A 20429-nucleotide genomic window follows, 5' to 3' on the forward strand; every position below is an offset into this window, starting at 1 on the left:
ACTATTATATTGTTTTTATTAATATCTTGAATACGTTTTTATATTTTCATGTTAATTTTAAAGTTTTTGTATTTGTTATTTAATTATTTTTGAATATGTCTATATATTTTTTTGTTATTTTTAGTACAACTTGAACTGGGAAATGTTGCCTTCTTGCTGAAATGAAGTTTTTTTTTGTTTTGTTTTGTTTTTTAGATTTTATTTTATTTCTCTCACATCTCTCACACACACTCGCTCACTCTCTCACACGCACACTCTAGCATGCACTCACTCACTCACACAAACACACACACACACTCACTCACTCTCTCACACACACTAGCATGCACTCATCTCACAAAAACACACACACACTCGCTCACTCCCTTGCACGCACACACTAGCATGCACACACACTCGCTCAATCTCTCACATGCACTTGCTCACTCTCTCGCACGCACACTTTAGCATGCAATCACTCACACACACGCAGAACACTCTCTCACACACACTAGCATGCACTCACTCACACAAACACACACACACTCGCTCACTCTCTTGCATGCACCAGCATGCACTCATCTCTCACACAAACTTGCTCACTCTCTCGCATGCACACACTAGCATGCACTCTCACACACACACGCAGAACACTTGTACACACTCTCACAGTCACTCTAGCACGCACACACTAGCATACAGACACTCACACAAATACACACACATACTTGCTCACTCTCTCACAAATACTTGCATGCATGCACACACACAAACATACACACACACTCTTGCACACACTCTTATACTTTGTGTGTGTGAATGTGAGTGCATGCTAGTGTGTGCATGCGAGAGAATGAGTGTGTGTGTGTGTGTGTGTGTGTGTGTGTGAGTGCATGCTAGTGTGTGCGTGCGAGAGAATGAGTCTATGTGTATGTGTGTGCGTGTGAGAGTGAGTCCATGCTAGTGTGAGCGTGTAAGCGAGTGTGTGTGTGTGAGAGTGAGTCCATGCTGGTGTGAGCGTGTAAGCGAGAGTGTGTGAGGGAGTGTGTGTGCATGCTAGTGTCTGCATGCGAGAGTAAGCGATTTTGCGTGAGCGTGTGAGTGCTTGCTAGTGTGTGCATGCACTCATACACACACACACACACACACACACACACACTTGTTCACACAAAAACACACATTCTCACACTCACAGGTCTGTCACACACCTTCTCCCTCTGCTGCGAGAGCGCCCATATCTCCTCCCTCTGGACCGAGAGCGGGAGTGGGAGCGAGACCTGTCTAAATCCAGAGGAGACGAGCGGACGGTAGGAACAGAGGAGAGTGTCACAGATTGACTGATGCATGTGACCCTCAGGCACTGACCTCAACTGAACTAAACAATCACATTACAGTTTAACATTACAGCTACAGTACAGAACAGAACAGGGCTGGCCATATGACAGCGTTTTAACCTATTCATTTCCATGAATCACTTTGTGAACTGATTCATATTTTTAACCAAAATAAAAAACATCATTAACTGAAATATATATATATATACTGCAATTATAAAGAATAAAACTATATAGATATAAAAAACTAGAAAAATGGCAAACAATCTAAAACTTTAAAATGAAAATGGAGAACATAAACAAAAGCTATTTCGAAAAACAACAAAACCTGTAACATTATCTCAATGATAGTAAAATTACACTCAAAAACTTTGCAAAAGTGTCAGTAAAAATATCTTTCCATTTTTTACTTTGCATTATTATATTTTTTTAAATATAAGGGAAAACATTTTAATTAATTTACTTTTTGCAATACAATTTTTTAATGCAACTGGCAACAATGATTAGTCAAAATTATTTATTTGATTAAAAGTGCATTATTAAGCTATAACTACATGAAAGCCGTGAACATGACGGAGTGTTATATCGCCCAGCCCTGGAACTCTCTAAAGCATCCAACAGATATTATAAAAGTTAACAGCATTAAACACTACGACTGCTTTGAGTTCAGGCAATGATATACAGAGACACACATTAATTGGTACTTGAAATAAACCTTGCAACTTTGCAGGTTGACCCTCTTTGGAACCGAGGTCTAGCAGATTTAGACGATCTAGAAGTATCTATCATCAGCCGACCTCTGCATCTAGTCGTTCTCTTGGATTTCTAACGATGACCGCACTGACAGCCAAATCGCTTGATTGAGACTTGATGGAAGTGTGCAAGGCGCTTTTTCTGCCGAGGTCTCGATGCTCTCGTTATCAAAAGCCAAGGCACAAATCGCTAGCCGAATTCACTCGGATTGGCGCTCTCATCTGGTTTGGGTTGGGGGAGGGGCTATGAATAGTTAAGTAGCAGTGGGAGGAGCCTCAGCGAAGGGGTATGGCTGCTCGTGCCCCGGTCATATGGGATTTGTCTGCTCATATCCCGAATGATTTGATGGACTTTCACTGCACTCCTAAAGTTGTTGACTCCAGTAATCAGCACGTGCTGCTGTGGGATTACGGTATCGAGGCGTGCTCAGAGACACACTGAACGAGTGATGGATCCTCAGCATCAGGTCAGGAGTCACTCACTTTCCATCCAGGCCCCTGACGGCGTCCTCAGCGTCTCTGGGATCCTTAAGCTCCACGAAGGCGAATCCCGGCGGGTTGCGAGCGATCCACACCGTCCTCAGCGGCCTGTAGAAACTGAACGCCCGCTCCAGCTCACCCTTCCCGGCCCCGGTGCCCAGGTTACCCACATACACCTTCGTCTCTGAGAGAGGAGACAGACCTCACATCTCATCTGTCTCTACAGTTCAGCACAGAAGAGATTATACTGCTGCTACAACTCACATCACATCATGCACACACAGGATTTTAATTTAGATTAATGGTATTTTTTATTATAAATAAATAAGGCTGCATTTATTTGATCAAAAATACAGGAAAAAATTTTAATATTGTGAAATAATATTAGAATCTAAAACAGCTGTTTTCTGTGTGAATCTGTGTTAAAGTGTAATTTATTTCTGTGATGCTCCGCTGTATTTTCAGCATCATTCCTCCAGTCTTCAGTGTCACATGATCTTCAGAAATAAATGTTCTGCTACTTCAGATTTTATACTTTTTTTCAGGATTCTTTGATGAATAAAAAGTTAAAGAGAATATTATTTATTTAACATTTAAATATTTTCTAACAATATACACTAGAGTTCAAGAGTTTGGGGTCAGTAAATTTTTATTCTTTCTTTTTTTGAAACTTTTATTCAGCAACGTTAAATTGTTAAGAAGTGATAGCAAAGATTTATATTATTAGAAAATAATTATATTTGAAAAAATGCTGTTCTTTTTTACTTTTTATTCATCCTGAAAAAAAGTATTAAAAACTTGATAAAAAATTCTAATAATAAATCATATTATTCTGATTTCTGAAGATCATGTGACACTGAAGACTGGAGGAATGATGCTGAAAATACAGCGGAGCATCACAGAAATACATTACACTTTAACACAGATTCACACAGAAAACAGATGTTTTATAATGTAATAACATTTTGCAAAATTACTGTTTTTTCTGTATTTTTTTTTTTTTATAAAAAAAGTCTTACTGATTCCAAACTTTTTAACAGTAGTGTGTGTGTGTGTGTATATATATATATATATATATATATATATATATATATAAAGAACATTTTTTCAGCTTTTATTTTTAATATTCATTTAAAAAATATTGTTGTGTGCTTGTATCATTTATTATTAACTTTAATATTTCTATCTAGCTTTAATTTATTTATTTTAGTTTAAGTTAACATTAATATTTTATTTCAGCATTATTTAAATTAATTAAATTAGATTTGTAATAGTTTTCGTTAAAAGCAACGATGAGTCTAGAACCCTCCATATTTAACGAAAATGTAAACTTGAACTAAACACTTTAAGCACCTAACGTTTAACTGACTGAAATTATCAAAATCTCATTTCATTTATAAAATACAGAGCAAACTGTAATAAAAGACCTACTGAGCTATAACCCAACAAACTAATTCTTCAACGTATAATCTGCATCTAGACTAAGTAAGTTATGGTCATTACTAGAAGTATTAATTATAAGTATTATAAATTATTATATTATTAATTATAATTATTAAAATTATAAGGATGATTATAATTAGCGTGCCAGGGTTAGCAGCTTGTGATAAACACATCAAAGCTCTACAATAACAGCCGCGTTTCACACGAGATGTAACGGGAGATTTTGTTTAATTTCCGTGATTAATCAGACTCACCGCCTCCGTGTCGCACGTGCCGCCACTGCCGCGACATAATGAAGAAATCCGGACAGAAACAAACAGCCACCTGTCAACGGACGACGCTCCTGCGCAGTGCTGAAAACTACAGTTCCCATAATGCCCCTGTCCCGATCTCTAACTGCGCGCTTATTCTAATTAATTCATTTTGCTTTGTTAGGCTCATTTTCTGTTATATATATCCCGTACGCTCTCTATGTGATTTAAAAAATATTAATATATTGTAAAGGAAAATCTCTGTGACCCAGCCAGCCAATCGCACGAGCGCTTACGACAGTGACGTCATACGCGTTCTGCGCGCGGCGCGGGTGAAGATGAAGTCGCACACGGACGGATCATCGGTGATCGAGTGATCGGTGTTCCGCGGAGATGCTGCGGTGGAGCTCCAGGAGTCCTCGACACTGGCACGAGTTCGTCAATCATGAGGTCTGCGTCACGGCGGGAGATCAGCAGCGTTTCGAGGGACGCGTGTTCACCGTGGACCCCGTCTCCGCCAGGTACAACTCAGAAACAACAGTGAAGCAGCGGAACTATCTCAACATGAATCTCCATTCAGTTTGGGTTCTTTTTATGGTGTTCTAATGATTTATAACGGTTGTATATTTGTAACTTAATGTAAAACATAGTCCTGTAAATGCATTTTAAAGTTGAGGGCTTCTGGAAACACTTTCACTCAAATGAATCGGTGAGTCAAATGGGTTTTTGAGTCACGAGGTGAATCATTTCGTTGGGGATAATTATGAATCTTGAAGTGAATCATTTGGGATTTGAATCATAAGGGGAACCGTTTGGATTTATAATCATGAGGTGGAAAGTATGCCCTTAAAGTCCCCGTGAAACGGAAGTTGCAAACGGCTTTTCTCCAGTGTTGTGACGTATTTCCGAGAGAAACGGAATAATAAATGAGGAAAAATAATGGGCGTGGCTTATTTTCCAACTAGCACCTGATTGGCTCTAGATAAGTAGGTGTGTTCAATTGCATGAGACATGGTTCATTTCAACTCACCGTCGTCAAACTTTGTGAGGTACCAACGGTCTACACTGACGGGACAGCGTTATCTGTTAATGACAGATATTTCAAGAACCCCATTACGTGTTCTGTCCTGCTTTTGGAGTATTCGCGCGTGAAGTGCTTCGAGCACATCCGTGAACACTCTGTTATCCCTCCTTCCTCGAAATGTAATAATATCGATCCATCTGGACCGTAACGAGGAAATTTTAGGGAAAGGGAAAAGTGTTCCGTCACGGAACTTCCGTGAGTTCCACAACCAAAAATGCACCTCCTCGCCATCTCTCCTTTCACGCGCTGTCAATGCTCGCAAACACACAGGCAGCCTGTCTACTGTCAGTTGGAGGGGCGTGGTTACGGATTAAGCAGACGCCCAATTCCTCAAGCCTACGTCATCAGTGAAGGTCCTCCAATGCAGAGGGGAGGGGCATTTTCAGATTTTGATTAAAGATTATGAAGCCAAAAAATTTTTTTGTGTGGATTGACTCGCATGGATGAATTGTTCAGCACAAAACGATCAATTTAGGCGAACAAAGTAAATATAGTCATTTTGATTTCATGTGTACTTTAAATGATGCATTATGAGTCATTAGACTAATTATTCAGAGGTTTGAATCTTTGTGAATTATAAAGTTAATCATTTGCGTTTTAAAACATGAGGTGAATCGTTTGAATCATGAGGCGAATCACTTAAGGTTTTGAATCAGGTGAATCACGTAGGGTTTTGAATCACCATGAATCATTAGCGTTTTAAAATATGAAGTGAATCATCTGGTGTTCTGCTCTTGTGTGTCTGCAGTGTGGTGCTGGTGAGCGTCCAGGAGAACGAGTGTCCGTCGGTGAGGGTGATTCTGGGTCACGCGGTGACCGATGTCCAGATCCTCAGGAGAGGAACAGAGGAAACGGAGCGTCAGATGAAGAGCGTCTTCCTGCCGGACCGAGCACAGGATCTCAGCGCGGAGGAGCTGAAGTCTCGGAGGGAGAGTGTGCGTCTGTGGCTGGAGAAGAACCGAGTCCCGGTGACTGAAGATGGAGAGCTTCTGTGTGTGGCGAACGCTCTGACCATCAGCGCCCCCTACAGGCCTGGAGACTGCAGCAGCGCCAACGAGATCATCCTGTCTCGCATCCAGAGTCTAGTGGAGAGCATCCCTGGAGCAGAACAACCCTCAGCACAGACACATCAGTGAAGAAGAGCTTCTGTGTTATCAGCTCTAGATTCACGGAACACTCAGTCATTGGATGTTTGTTCGTTTTGAATGTTATAATAAATGTTTCCTGATGCATAAACCAAGGCTGTGCTCATAATGGAAGAGAAATGAATCTTTCTGAAACTGAACCATTTGTAAAATGAAAACTCAGCCCAAAGGTGCATAAAAACACCTTTTACAAACCCATCGCATAGCTTACTGAAATAACAAATCATTAAATTCTGTTAAATATGAAGTGTCTGGATGTGTTATTAATATCTAGGGCTTGTATCATTTGCTTAATAACCCCACTTTGACTCTGATACAGTCATGGTCAGAGGAATCACACTTCAACACAATCATAATCATACCAGTGTTTAATATTAAAGCCGTTTCATGAGGAACAGTGCTGGGTCTCTTGATCTGATCCGGTTCTCATCTTTGTCGTGTACAGCGCTACAGAAATAGGGACGTCTCGCGGCTGGCATACAGTGGTACAAACACTTTTATTCCCTTGTTTTAAGGCAGCGATTGTTGCATCTTTACATACTTATTAACAAAACAAGAAGTGATTGAGAAAATAAAAGTTCTGACGCACAGAGGACGATCACGCGTGTGTTTCTCGAAGGTTTCTCCAGTACCTCTTTGGTGTGAGGGTACCTTAAACCCAGGCTCAGAGTCCAGAGCGGGCGGGTGTTTGCGTGACCCCAGCGGGGGGGAGAAGGCCTGGCCGGGTTCGGAGGGGCGTCCCGGTGGAGGCTGGAGAACACGTCTGGGGTCCAAACCGGCTAGAATAATTATCTACTGGTCAGACGTTTGGAATCATTACTTTTTTATGTTTTTGAAAGAAGTCTCTTCTGTTCACCAACGCTGTATTTATTTAATCAAAAATGCAGTAAAAACAGTGAAATATTATTCCAGCGTAAATCATCTGTTTTCTGTGTGAATCTGTGTTAAAGTGTAATTTATTTCTCTGTATTTTCAGCATCATTCCTCCAGTCTTCAGTGTCACATGATCTTCAGAAATCAGAATAATATGATGATTTACTGCTCAAGAAACATTTCTGATTATTATCAATGTTGATAATAATGCACTAATGATTTAAATTAGAATAATATTTCACTATTTTTAAAGTATTTTTGACCAAATAAATAAAGCCTCAGTGAGCAGAAGGGCCTCTCATGGACACAGCAGAAGCATCACTCCTCTGATGGAGAGGTGTACAGGAGTGTTGGGATGCGGTCGTCATGGCAACGGCGGTCACCTCCACATCCTGAACGCTGCGAGGCTGAGCCTGACAGAGAGGATCAGCCCCTCGATGTACTGCAGCTCCTGCTGGGACGACAGCTTCACACACACACACACACGCTGAAACCATTGGCTCGACACACAGCAGATCGGTCCAGTCATCAGACACATACTCTTATGATATTTCAACATCTGACAATCATTTCAACAGAAATTAATTATGCATTGAAGTAATCTGGCATGGTTTCTGTCTTCAATATGTATCAGCAAAAATCATCAGCATAAACAAAGGAATCAGGGGCGGATCTACCGGGGTGAAAAAGCGGATCTACCAGGGTGGAAAAGCCTAAAAGAAAGCCTTGCCACCCCTGCTGCCACCCCAGTTGGCAGCAACAAATTAAAGGTTATGGCCAATTTGAAAATGTACGAGCGCGAATCTTTCATGATTCAATCGTGATCCCCCTCCGAACTCCCGAACTGACTCAAATGATTCGCGAACCCGCTCAAAACTCCCAAATTGACTCAAATGATTCGCGCTCCGAACTGACTCAAATGATTCGCGCTCCGAACTGACTCAAATGATTCGCGATCTCGCTACGAACTCCCGAACTGACTCAAATGATTCGCGCTCCGAACTGACTCAAATGATTCGCGATCTCGCTACGAACTCCCGAACTGTCTCAAATGATTCGCGCTCCGAACCGACTCAAATGATTCGCGAACTCGCTACGAACTCCCGATCTGACTCAAATGATTCGCGAACTCGCTACGAACTCCCGAACTGTCTCAAATGATTCGCGCTCCGAACCGACTCAAATGATTCGCGAACTCGCTACGAACTCCCGATCTGACTCAAATGATTCGCGAACTCGCTACGAACTCCCGAACTGACTCAAATGATTCGCGATCTCGCTACGAACTCCCGAACTGTCTCAAATGATTCGCGCTTCGAACCGACTCAAATGATTCGCGAACTCGCTATGAACTCTCGATCTGACTCAAATGATTCGCGAACTCGCTACGAACTCCCGAACTGACTCAAATGATTCATGCTCCAAACTCCCGAACTGACTCAAATGATTCGCGAACACGCTACGAACTTCCAAACTGACTCAAATGATTCGCGAACCAGCTACAAACTCCAAAACTGACTCAAATGATTCATGCTCCGAACTCCCAAACTGACTCAAATGATTCGCGATCCCGTTCTGAACACATGAAAACGCTTTGACCACAGCTGCTGTGCTTCAGAAGCTCTTGCAGCAGCTCAACACTGGTTTTCTCTGAGGTGGTCGGATCACATCAGATTGTGGTTAATCTTGCAGATCATGAGTTATATCTACTCTTCCTCTCCCTGCAGTTTGGTAATATAAAGATTTCTCCTTTGAACTCCCACCTCTTCTGTGGGTTTTATTGTTGTGGGTCTGAATTTGGGCTCCTGGGGTCTCACAAAATAAACATTTTCAATCTCCAAGGTGAACGTATGACAACATCAGTGTTGTGCTAGTTACTAAGAAATATGCATTACTGTTAAAAGTAACTTTTTAATTATTTTTTAAAAGAACTTTCTTTAATGTTCCCATTAATGCGCTTTTATGCCTAATGGTCAAACACAAAGTAAAACAGAAAGTCATTTTTAAACACGATTTTGATTAAGTCAGACCAGCACAAACTGAATATTGTATATCACAAGGATTTCTGAAATAAATAACAAAACACCTGAATAATATATTCAGAATCAAAAACTAAAGTGGCTTCTGCATTATAAAAGCTGTTGTGTTGAGCCCTTAAAAATGTTCCTTTCACAGCTTAAGTATGAAAACTATCAACAATGGACAATATAACATTTTGAACATTTTGAAATAAATAAATGAAAGCAATCTGAATTATTCAGAACCAATTTCGAAAAACATACATACATATACATATAGGGGAGAGCGGGGTCGAAAGTAACGTGGGACAAAAGTAACAAAGCGCTACGAACTCCCGAACTGACGCAAATGATTCGAGCTCTGTACTGACGCAAATGATTCGCGCTCAGTACTGACGCAAATGATTCGCGCTCCGAACTGACTCAAATGATTCGCGCTCCGAACTGACTCAAATGATTCGCGCTCCGAACTGACTCAAATGATTCGCGCTCCGAACTGACTCAAATGATTCGCGAACTCTCTACGAACTCCCGAACTGACGCAAATGATTCGCGCTCCGTACTGACGCAAATGATTCGCGCTCCGAACTAACTCAAATTGATTTGCGCTCCAAACCGAAATGATTCGCGAACTCGCTACGAACTACCGTACTGACTCAAATGATTCGCGAACTCGCTACGAACTACCGAACTGACTCAAATGATTCGCGACCATCTAGGGACTTGCACCCTAAAAATATATTACCAGCCACCAGCTTTTAGGTACTCAAAAGCACACAGTTTCGTTATCAGCAAATAACTGGACAGAGTCATGGGTTCAAAAAAAAAAAACACCCCTCAGAGGAGCAGTATACACAAAAGCACAAAAAAGAAAAAGAAAAAGAAAAAAAGGTCAAGAGACAGCAATGGTAAATCACACACACACACAAAAAAACTTTGGCCACCTCTGGCTTGAAGTGACCTCCAAAGAAAACAAAAATAAACTCCACTCAATACTCACACCACACCACACCGGTGAAATGCACCACTCTTAAGTGAACGGGAGACCCAACTACCACAGCCCTAGAGCACCCGCCTCAGTGACCATCAGCTCCTGCATAGAAATACAAAAGTAAGCAAACAATACAATAACCAATGTCACGATCAACATAATACAAAACAAGAATTTAATAAAACGTAAATCTTTTGGTAATTCTATTTTGTTAATGATTAATAATGTTAAAACCATGTCTGAATTAACTTAAATTGGCAAATGGGAATGTGTCAAATTTAAAGTTAAAAAAAAATTCCAATTAAAGAAGGCAAACAAATTGCAAATGCTAGAAAATTTAGCCAGACAACAATTTTATCAAGACTAAATTATTTCAGTAATAAAGACATACTTAGGAAGAGTGAGGAAAAAGAACTTCATACTCTTCAATCAGCGTTAGATGATTTTTATACAGAAAAGGCTAAAGGAGCATTCATACGATCTAGAGCCAGGAAAGGGAAAAAAATCTTCATATTTCTTTAATTTAGAAACACAAAAACAAGCTTTGAAAACTATTAATAGACTTAGCATTGATAATTGTATAAACCAAGAAAAAACACAAATTGATGACTACATATATTCCTTCTATAACGATTTATATAAATCTAACTTTTCAGAAAGCGATTGTGATCTCTTTTTTTCCTTTTTAAAAGATAGAGTTCCTATTATAGACTCTGATTTTAGAAATAGGATGGATGCTGACATTGAGATTTCAGAATTAGACTGCTATCAAGCAAATGTCTAATGGAAAGTCGCCAGGTATTGATGGCATCACAGTAGAACTATATAAACACTTTTGGCACAAAATAAGAATAGTAGTTTTTGAAGCACTAAAGGAATGTATAGATAAAGCTGAATTATCTGCATCAATGAAGCACGGTTTAATTATTCTAGCTCCAAAGTCGAACAAAGATAAATTATTTTTAGACAATTGGAGACTAATAACTCTTTTATGTAATGATTTCAAATTGTTCTCTCATGTTTTTGCAAATAGACTAAAAAAGGGTATTGGTGAAATTATCAGTGAAACACAATCGGCTTTTATCAAAGGGAGAAGTATTCACAGTCAGTTTAGTCCAAGCTGACTTTCTTTAATGTTCCCATTAATGCGCTTTTATGCGTTATGGTCTATACAAACACAAAGTAAAACAGAAAATAATTTTTTTAACATTATTTTGATTAAGTCAGACCAGCACAAACTGAATATTGTATATCACAAGGATTTCTGAAATAAATAACAAAACACCTGAATAATATATTCAGAATCAAAAACTAAAGTTCTGCATCATAAAAGCTGTTGTGTTGAGCCGTTAAAAATGTTCCTTTCACAGCTTAAGTATGAAAACTATCAACAATGGACAACATAACACAGAACTTTTTGAAATAAATAAATAAAGCAATCTGAATTATTCAGAATCAATTTCGAGAAACATACATATACATACTCTCGAACTGATTCAAATGATTAGCAAAGCCGCTCCGAACTCCCGAACTGACTCAAATGATTCGCGCTCCGAACTGACGCAAATGATTCGCGAACTCGACACGAACTCCCGAACTGTCTCAAATGATTCGCGCTCCGAACTGACTCAAATGATTCGCGAACTCGCTATGAACTTTCGAACTGACTCAAATGATTCGCGAACTCGCCACGAACTCCCGAACTGACTCAAATGATTCGCGCTTCGAACTGACTCAAATGATTCGCGAACTCGCCACGAACTCCCGAACTGACTCAAATGATTCGCGAACTCGCTACGAACTCCCGAACTGACTCAAAAGATTCACGCTCTGAACTGACTCAAATGATTCGCGAATTTGCTACGAACTCCCGAACTGACTCAAATGATTCGCGAACCCGCTACGAACTCCCGAACTGACTCAAATGATTCGCAATAAATAAATTAAATAAATTAAATACATTTATTGAAATAAATAAATGAAAGCAATCTGAATTATTCAGAATCAATTTCGAGAAACATACATACATATACATACTCCTGAACTGACGCAAATGATTCACACTCCGAACTATATTAAACACTTTAAGATAATATAGGCATAGACATTCTTGGCAGGACCTTTACTATAAGCCAATTTGCAGATGACACTCTTTTATTTCTTAAAAATAAAGAGGTACTTCCATTAGTTATTGAAAAAAGGCATCAAAGGCATCAGGCCTGATTCTAAACTTTAAAAAATGTGAATTAATGGCAATCCATAATTGTAACTTATTAGACGTTATAGAGGGCATTCCAGTAAAAAAGGAGGTTAAGTATTTAGGGGTTATGATTACAAATAATGTTGTTAATAGAGAACATTAAAATTTTAACTCTAAAATAGAAAGTATGAAAAAAATCCTTAAATCATTGGTTATCTCGAGACCTACATTGGGTAGAATTCTCTTAACTAAAACTGAGGGAATATCCAAACTTATTTACTTATCTCAAGCCTTGTATACTGCCCCTTGAGTAATTAAATCGGTGAATTCAATCTTATTTAAATTTATTTGGAAAAATAACACACATTATTTACGTAAATTTAATATGGTAAAAGAGTATGAACATGGAGGTTTGAGAGCCATTGACTTGAATCTCTTCTTGGTACATTCAGAATAAAATGGTTGAAAGAGTGTTTAACAAAGTGTTTAACAAAGTCACACTCGATATGGTACCATATTCCTAACCACATTTAAAAAAAAATTGGCAGCCTTGATTTTGTGTTGAGATGTGGTAGTAGCTGTGCGTGAAAACGGTCATCATTAATCTTGCAGAGACGGCGAACTAGAGCGGGGAGTTCTTTGGCGTGAGTGAGCAGGAGTAAATATTCTGATTAATTATTTTGTATAGTATTTTAAAATACATTATAGTATTTTACGCCATATTAGGTTAATTGCCTGCGAGCTTCTCCTCCTGTCTGTACAGAGAGTCGAGTGGTTATGACGTAATCGTTAGCCTATTTTTACAAAAACTGTTTCTATGATGCCATAATGTAACATAGAAGGTAATGGAGCCCTTTATACATTGTCGCGTATCTTTAGAAATAAATAATGGACAAATGGAGTCTTTAAACGCCTCAGATGTAAAGTTATTCGCTGTCAAAGTGACGCCAAAATTAATGGGAGGTCAATGGGATGCTAACGCAAGTGAAGTTCTGCTACAAGATGTCGGCACGCGGCCGACTTTAACTTCCTGTCGACTTCCTTGCCGCCTGACCACGAACGAGGCAACGAGCGTTTTTTGAGCGACATCCAAATCTGATGACAGCCGCCCGCGCGAACTTTTTCCTCCAGTGAATTTTATTTTATATAGTGAATGTGGAGTAATAGCAGTTCTTTCAGTATTAATCGTGTACATAAATAGTGTTTTATATATGTATCGTGTATTTTATATTGTGTGCGTGTGTGAAAGTAGTTAACAATAAAGTCAGCAATGTTGCAGTGCTTTGTACCTGACTGCAATCACCGCTCAGTCGTCAACAGATGTCGTTACCATTACACAAATGTTCAGTAAATGCACAAAAAGGTATGCCTAGGCTAAATATTGTTTTGACAGTGGCATTATAAAGTGCTTGATATGACTCATACCATATGAAGGCTACAGTAGCCTATCTAAAGTTGACGATAATGCTAACTAACGTTACCAACCTCCCTGCAAAACTCTCGTGGCAGCCATGGAGATCATGATTGCACTGATAAGTCTGCCGTGCAAAAGAGCAACACAGGTTTTTATTTTATTTTTTTTTTTTATTAATGATCTTTAGTCTTCACGGACCTTCTCGGGGTTTAACCAGACGGTTTCAAGAGCTCCACCAATCAGATGCATCACTGTGGGATTGTGGGATTGTTCAGGATTGTGGGTAATGAAGTACTTAGCCAAGACATCGCAAATAAAAGGCATTTATATCAAAACAAGGTTAGTGCCACATGATCCTTTTGCGTTTATATGAGCATTTACTATCGCTTAGTACAGCCATAGCTGGTTTTAAGTCTACCATGTATGGTTACGTTTTTATGGCTTATACCCCCAAATGTCAATGTAGAAATTGCACTGAATTTTTACTTCCGGCACCAGCTGTGGGCGGGACTGTGATGCTCTATTACAACCGATCGCATCACCCAACTGGCGCAACCCATTTAAATGCGCACTTCCTATGCGCACGTCGCTGCTGCAAACAGGTTACGCTGCACTTCAGTCAAAATTTATTAATTTTTAAAAAAGTAACGGACAATGCACCATATGGTAACGGTAACAGAGTTCATTTATTTAAAAAGTAATGCATTACAGTATTAGTTACTGTCAAAAGTAACTGCGTTACAGTAAGCGAACTGACTCAAATGATTCGCGAACCCGCTCCGAACTTCCAAGCTGACTCAAATGATTCGCGATCCCGCTCCGACCTCCATAAATGATTAAAATGATTCATGCTCCAAACTCCCGAACTGACTCAAATGATTCACGATCCCCAAACTGACTCAAATGATTCACGAACCCGCTCCGAACTCCCGAACGGACTCAAATGATTCGCGCTCCGAAACTCCTGAACTGAATCAAATGATTCATGCTCGAACTCCGAACTGATTAAAATGATTCACCCTCCCAACTCCCGAACCGACTCAAATGGTTCGCGATCCCCAAACTGACTAAAATGATTCGCCAACCTGCTCCAAACCTCCAAACTGACTCAAATGATTTTCTAAAACTAAACAGAATATAATAAAAAACACACAACAAAATAACTTAAACTTCAACTAAAATGAAAATGGAAAATCTAAAAATAAAAAGTACTAAAATTATCCTAAAAAATCCTAAATTTTTCGTTTAAAACCATAAACCAGCTGAAAAAATAAAATAAAGCTGTTACTCTGTCACACTTCAGTCGACCAATCAGCTGCCCCGTCACACCTGAGCGACCAATCAGCTGCTCCGTCCAATCAGCATTTGCGCTGATTCCACACAGCTGCTTGTTATTTTTTATACATGTAAAGTTCGTAATTAAAAACAGTTATTACTAATATATGTGCTGTAGGTTGTTTTTAATCACATTCTGATTGCTTCTATAGTGGAAAAAATATTATCTAGTCAAAAATAAAAGTCTAAATTTGAATAAAACAAAAGAAAAAAAGGAAATAAATAAAAAAGAAAAATATTTATAAAGAAGCAATAAATAATATATTTTAAAAACGAATAAATAATATTAATTAGAAAAAAATAGAAATTTTCAAAATTACTTTATTCAGGCAAGCTACATTTTTATTTTATGACGTGAGTTCCAGATAAAGTCACAGCAAAAGTGCATTGCATTGTAACACAACTTAGTAACATGGTCTAAAATTTAACAATAAATTAATAAAATACACTTTGGAAAAATTGTAACTATAAATAAAAATAATTGATATTAAATGTAAAAAATATGTTTTTACAGGCGAAATCCTAGTTTACTACCGTTTTAATATCCATTCTTTGGATACTATGTCAAGTTATCACAGCAAAGGTTAATTTTCATTTTAACACAACTTTTCAGCCAAAGAATCCTGAGTACGGAGGACATTCAAACTCAATGAAAAGCTCAGCTGGATCTGGAGTGGCTCTAGAAGGGTCTGTTTCTGGAGCGTGTGTTGATCAGTCCCAGCACTGAGAAAGCACTCGCTGCGGCCGTCACTAAACTGATGGCACCTATGGCCCGTGACGCCTGCCAACACAAAATCACACACTATATGAGATTAACAAGAAATAACATCAAACACGTGACTTTTGATATCACAATTTAGACTTACAATTCTAGACTGGTATCTCACAATTCTCAGTTTATATCTCACAATTTATATCAAGCAAGATATGACAATTGAAAGTTTATATCTTACAAATATAAGTGCACATCTTAAAACTTTTTCCTTATAATTTCAAGTTATAACTCAATTATATGTTTAAATCTCATAATTCTAAATTTATAACACACAATTCTCTTTATATCTTTATTCTACGTTTATATCTCACAATTCTAAGACTATATCTCAACTCTACATTTATAACTAACAATTCTACATTTATATCTCACAATTCTACTTTTATATCTCAATTCTATATTTATATCTCACAATTCTACTTTTATACCACAATTCTACGTTTATATCTCAATTTTAAGTTTTTCTCACAATTCTAAGTTTATATCTCACAATTCTAAGTTGATATCTCACAATTCTAAGTTTATAACACAATTCTAAGTTTATAACACAATTCTAAGTTGATAACGCAATTCTAAGTTTATTTATCACAATTCTAAGTTTACAACACAATTCTGAGTTTATTTCTCACAATTCTAAGATTATAACACAATTCTAAGTTTATTTCTCACAATTCTAAGTTTATATCTCACAATTCTAAGTTTGTAACACAATTCTAAGTTTATAACGCAATTCTAAGTTTATAACGCAATTCTAAGTTTATTTCTCACAATTCTAAGTTTATATCTCACAATTCTAAGTTTATAATGCAATTATAAGTTTATAATGCAATTCTAAGTTTATTTCTCACAATTCTAAGATTATAACACAATTCTAAGTTTATTTCTCACAATTCTAAGTTTATATCTCACAATTCTAAGTTTACAACACAATTCTAAGTTTATTTCTCTCAATTCTAAGTTTATATCTCAAAGTTCTAGATTTAGATCTCACAATTCTAAGTATAACACAATTCTAAGTTTATAACACCATTCTTAAGTTTATAACACAACTCTAAGTTTATATCTCACAATTCTGAGTTTACAACGCAATTCTAAGTTTATAACATTTTAATAATATTGAAATAACACAATTCTAAGTTTATTTCTCTCAATTCTAAGTTTATATCTCAAAGTTCTACATTTATATCTCACAATTCTAAGTATAACACAATTCTAAGTTGATAACACAACTCTAAGTTTATATCTCACAATTCTGACTGTTGAAATATTTACTTTGTTTATTCTTATAATTGCAGTTTATAACTCAATCCTATGTTTATATCTCACAAATGTAGGTTTATATATCTCAATATCAGATGGTAAAAGTAAATTAGCTGTCACAAGCTAAAGTTTAATTTTAAAATAACTTTCCTGGATTGAACTTAAGATAACTCAAATATTCACATTTCAAGACAGCAGCTCTTTTAATCAAAACAACATTTGTCTTTTATATACAGTACACTACTGTTTGAACACCAGATTCACAGCAGATGCTCCCTAAGAAGTGTGTTAATAATCCAGTGTTAGTGTTGTGCACACAGAGACAAAAGAAGAGCACTAGACCTGCTCAGAGACTCCCTCCCCGTAGCGCAGGAGAGTGACGAAGTGCTCACAGTTGCTTCCCAGCAGGTCATATGACACCTCCTGTCCAATGAGAAGCTGCGCTCGCTCAATGATCTCCGACACGGCCAGCGGCGTGTGACTGTCATCATATTTATTATTGATCCGGTATGAATCTCCTCCCACGACCTCCTTCAGGAGCTGCATGCGGACCACGGCCTTCCGGCTGAACACGGACTTCACACTGGACACAGCTGCGGCTTGACTCTCATCTGACCAAACATTTAGTTAAGATGCATTTGAGTTGCATATAGAATATCTATCCATTTTGGATCATAGTAAATCACTGAGCCCCATGAAGCCGTGGTTTACACTGAATTTATAACAGCCAAGGAGCATTGTTTGGTACAAAACAAAGCGGAGTGACTAAAACTCTGTTAGCTGTTATAAATTCAGTGTAAACCACTGCTTCACAGGGCTTATTGCTTTTTAACAACAGTATTCTTCCACCAAACAATGTAGCTCCTCAGAAACAGTCGTGGTTGCTACAAAGTGGTTGCCGAGCAACACACAGAAATAAACAAAGGTGTGTTACTTTGTAGCGTAATTCACAACAGCTTTGAACGCGGCTCAGCCAATCAGAATCAAGGAGCGGAACTCTCTCTTTTATAAATACTGTTTAAACATGAACAGACTAATAAACATAGAATGTTGTACATGGTGACCTGTTTCATTGCATCACGTACCGTTTATCAGATTGCTTGTGTTACGGATGATAAGTTTATATACAGTTGAAGTGCACAAGTCTTAAATGTGGTGTGTAGCACTGACCGACAGGTGTGAGGTTGATGATATACCCGTCTCCCAGGTAAAGAGCCCAGTGCTGATAAGCCGGTCTGAAGATCTCGATCAGGTCTCCAGGCTGAGGCTCCTCATCACACGGAGAATTATCAGCTTCACTCGAGGCCATCTAAAACACAAACACACACAAACACACGGATTTCTAAGAAGCTTCTCTAAACCGCAGATTACAATAAAACCCAAATAATTTCTCCCTGAAGTCCGTCAGCAATTACTCATCTTTTGTCATGATCGTTTAATAGGTCATAAGTTGATTCTAATAGATTCAGAAGTACACAGAGCAGTGCACCATGGGTAGTGTAATTGTATTTTTGGCTTGTCTGGCACATCCTGATTCTCTGTTTGCCACAGACACATGCACTTGATAAAAATCCTGTATAATACAAATACCTAAATATTAAAAAATCAAGATACTTTTACTTGACATGAAAAATTATTTTATTTTAGGGCTTTTTTTTAAATAAAAAATCAGAAGTAAGTGAGTTTTTGCTTAAAATATGTGCAAATAGGGACAGAAAAAATTATCTTAATTGAAAGGGAGAACCAGATTATTTTTCTAAAATATAGTTATTCTTGTTTTAAGTATAAACTCACTTCATTTGAATGCATTTTTCAGAAAACAAGACTTTATATCTTAATTCTTTTTAATGTATATCGATTTAAGAATCTTTAGACAGACACAGATACTGATAAAGTTTTTCCATGAAGGACATTGTACTTCTGTGCGTGCCGTCATTTCCACAAAGCTGCTTCATTTCTAAATAAACTCTCTTTTTAAAAACAAAGTGCTTGTTTACTCACATTAACAGTTCTTCCGTGTTGACTATCCATCATCCCACAGCAGAATTCTGCACATTCTGATGGAGGAAAAGTAATCTGTTGTTTTAAATCTTCTTCATTAGTGGGAATGATCCTTCATATAAAGACGTTAAAGGGACCGTTCGCCAAAAACAGAAAATTCTGTCATCATTTACTTTCTTTCTTGTGTTGAACACAAAGGAAGTTATTTTGCAGAATGTTGGAAACCAAACAGTTGCTGGTCCCCATTGACTTCCATTATATAGACAAAATATACAATGGAGGTCAATGGGGACCAGAACTGGTGACCAAAAGTCTCATGTGAAACCAAGCAGAAAGACACAGGTTTGGAATGACACGAGTGTGAGTCATCTTCATTTTTGGGTGAACTGTCCCTTTAAATCTGCTCAAACGATGGATCGTCAGACATTAGTACAACACTGAAATCAATACAAGTTGACTTTTGTGAACATGTGTAGTGTTTCTGAGCATGTGCGGGAAAACAGCCAGAGAATGCTGGAGTAACACAAGACAATGAACACACACACACACACACACACACACACACACACACACACACACACATGATTCACAGGCTCTCACAATACAGAAACCAGCGGAAAAACCTGTGCCATGAAGCATGTTTATCAAAGATAGTATTTGGACAACAATTGTATAAACTGCACTTTAACGGAATATGAATATATAAATAGATGTTTCAGATTTAATTGTCATCTCAGATGTACTCAGTTCAGTACTTCAGGGTTATTACAGTCAACTAAATCCAAATTTTAATTATTGGAAATTAAGTAAAACATAAAATAAAATAAAACATTAAAAAAACATTTCTCAATGTCATTTAGTTTAGGTTGAAACCTGAAATAATAATAATTAATAAAAACTATATAGATAACAAAAAATATAAAAAGTGATGAAAACGCTCAACAAAATTGCTTTAAAAAATACTTAACTGTAACATAAAGAAGCAAAAAATATAAAATTAAGAGTTTGCTATAAATGTGAATGAGACTAAACAGTAACTTTATCAGAGCATCTGTGCTTTCATTGTTCAGGGATCCAGGTTTGAACTGAATTAA

General features: G+C 37.8%; 2 protein-coding genes across 2 annotated transcripts; one reads left to right on the forward strand and one right to left on the reverse strand.

Moving 5' to 3' along the window:
• The first annotated feature begins 4546 nt into the window (after positions 1 to 4546).
• gemin6 (gem (nuclear organelle) associated protein 6) lies at positions 4547 to 6715 on the forward strand. The gene is made up of 2 exons (XM_052609028.1): positions 4547 to 4760; positions 6072 to 6715. The coding sequence occupies exons 1-2, from the start codon at positions 4633 to 4635 to the stop codon at positions 6457 to 6459; spliced, it is 516 nt and encodes a 171-aa protein (XP_052464988.1). The 5' UTR covers positions 4547 to 4632; the 3' UTR covers positions 6460 to 6715.
• Positions 6716 to 15602: 8887 nt separating this feature from the next.
• plaat1 (phospholipase A and acyltransferase 1) lies at positions 15603 to 19885 on the reverse strand. Its single transcript, XM_052609035.1, has 4 exons — positions 19336 to 19885; positions 18505 to 18643; positions 17677 to 17945; positions 15603 to 16080 (listed from the first exon to the last, which is right to left on the reverse strand). Exons 1-4 carry the CDS (start codon positions 19366 to 19368, stop codon positions 15979 to 15981), a joined length of 543 nt encoding a protein of 180 aa, XP_052464995.1. The 5' UTR covers positions 19369 to 19885; the 3' UTR covers positions 15603 to 15978.
• Between the last annotated feature and the right edge of the window lie 544 nt (positions 19886 to 20429).

This window comes from Carassius gibelio, chromosome A11 (genome assembly GCF_023724105.1).
Source record: "Carassius gibelio isolate Cgi1373 ecotype wild population from Czech Republic chromosome A11, carGib1.2-hapl.c, whole genome shotgun sequence".
Lineage (NCBI taxonomy): Eukaryota > Metazoa > Chordata > Actinopteri > Cypriniformes > Cyprinidae > Carassius > Carassius gibelio.

Excerpts from the sequence above, each read along its gene's own strand:
- gemin6 (XM_052609028.1), top strand. The coding sequence starts at position 4,633 with ATGCTGCGGTGGAGCTCCAGGAGTCCTCGACACTGGCACGAGTTCGTC. Across the intron at positions 4,761-6,071 it reads GTGGACCCCGTCTCCGCCAG|TGTGGTGCTGGTGAGCGTCC; the intron begins GTACAACTCAGA and ends GTGTGTCTGCAG.
- plaat1 (XM_052609035.1), bottom strand. The coding sequence starts at position 19,368 with ATGATGGATAGTCAACACGGAAGAACTGTTAAT. Across the intron at positions 17,946-18,504 it reads CATCAACCTCACACCTGTCG|ATGAGAGTCAAGCCGCAGCT; the intron begins GTCAGTGCTACA and ends ATGTTTGGTCAG. Across the intron at positions 16,081-17,676 it reads GGGAGGGAGTCTCTGAGCAG|GCGTCACGGGCCATAGGTGC; the intron begins GTCTAGTGCTCT and ends TTGTGTTGGCAG.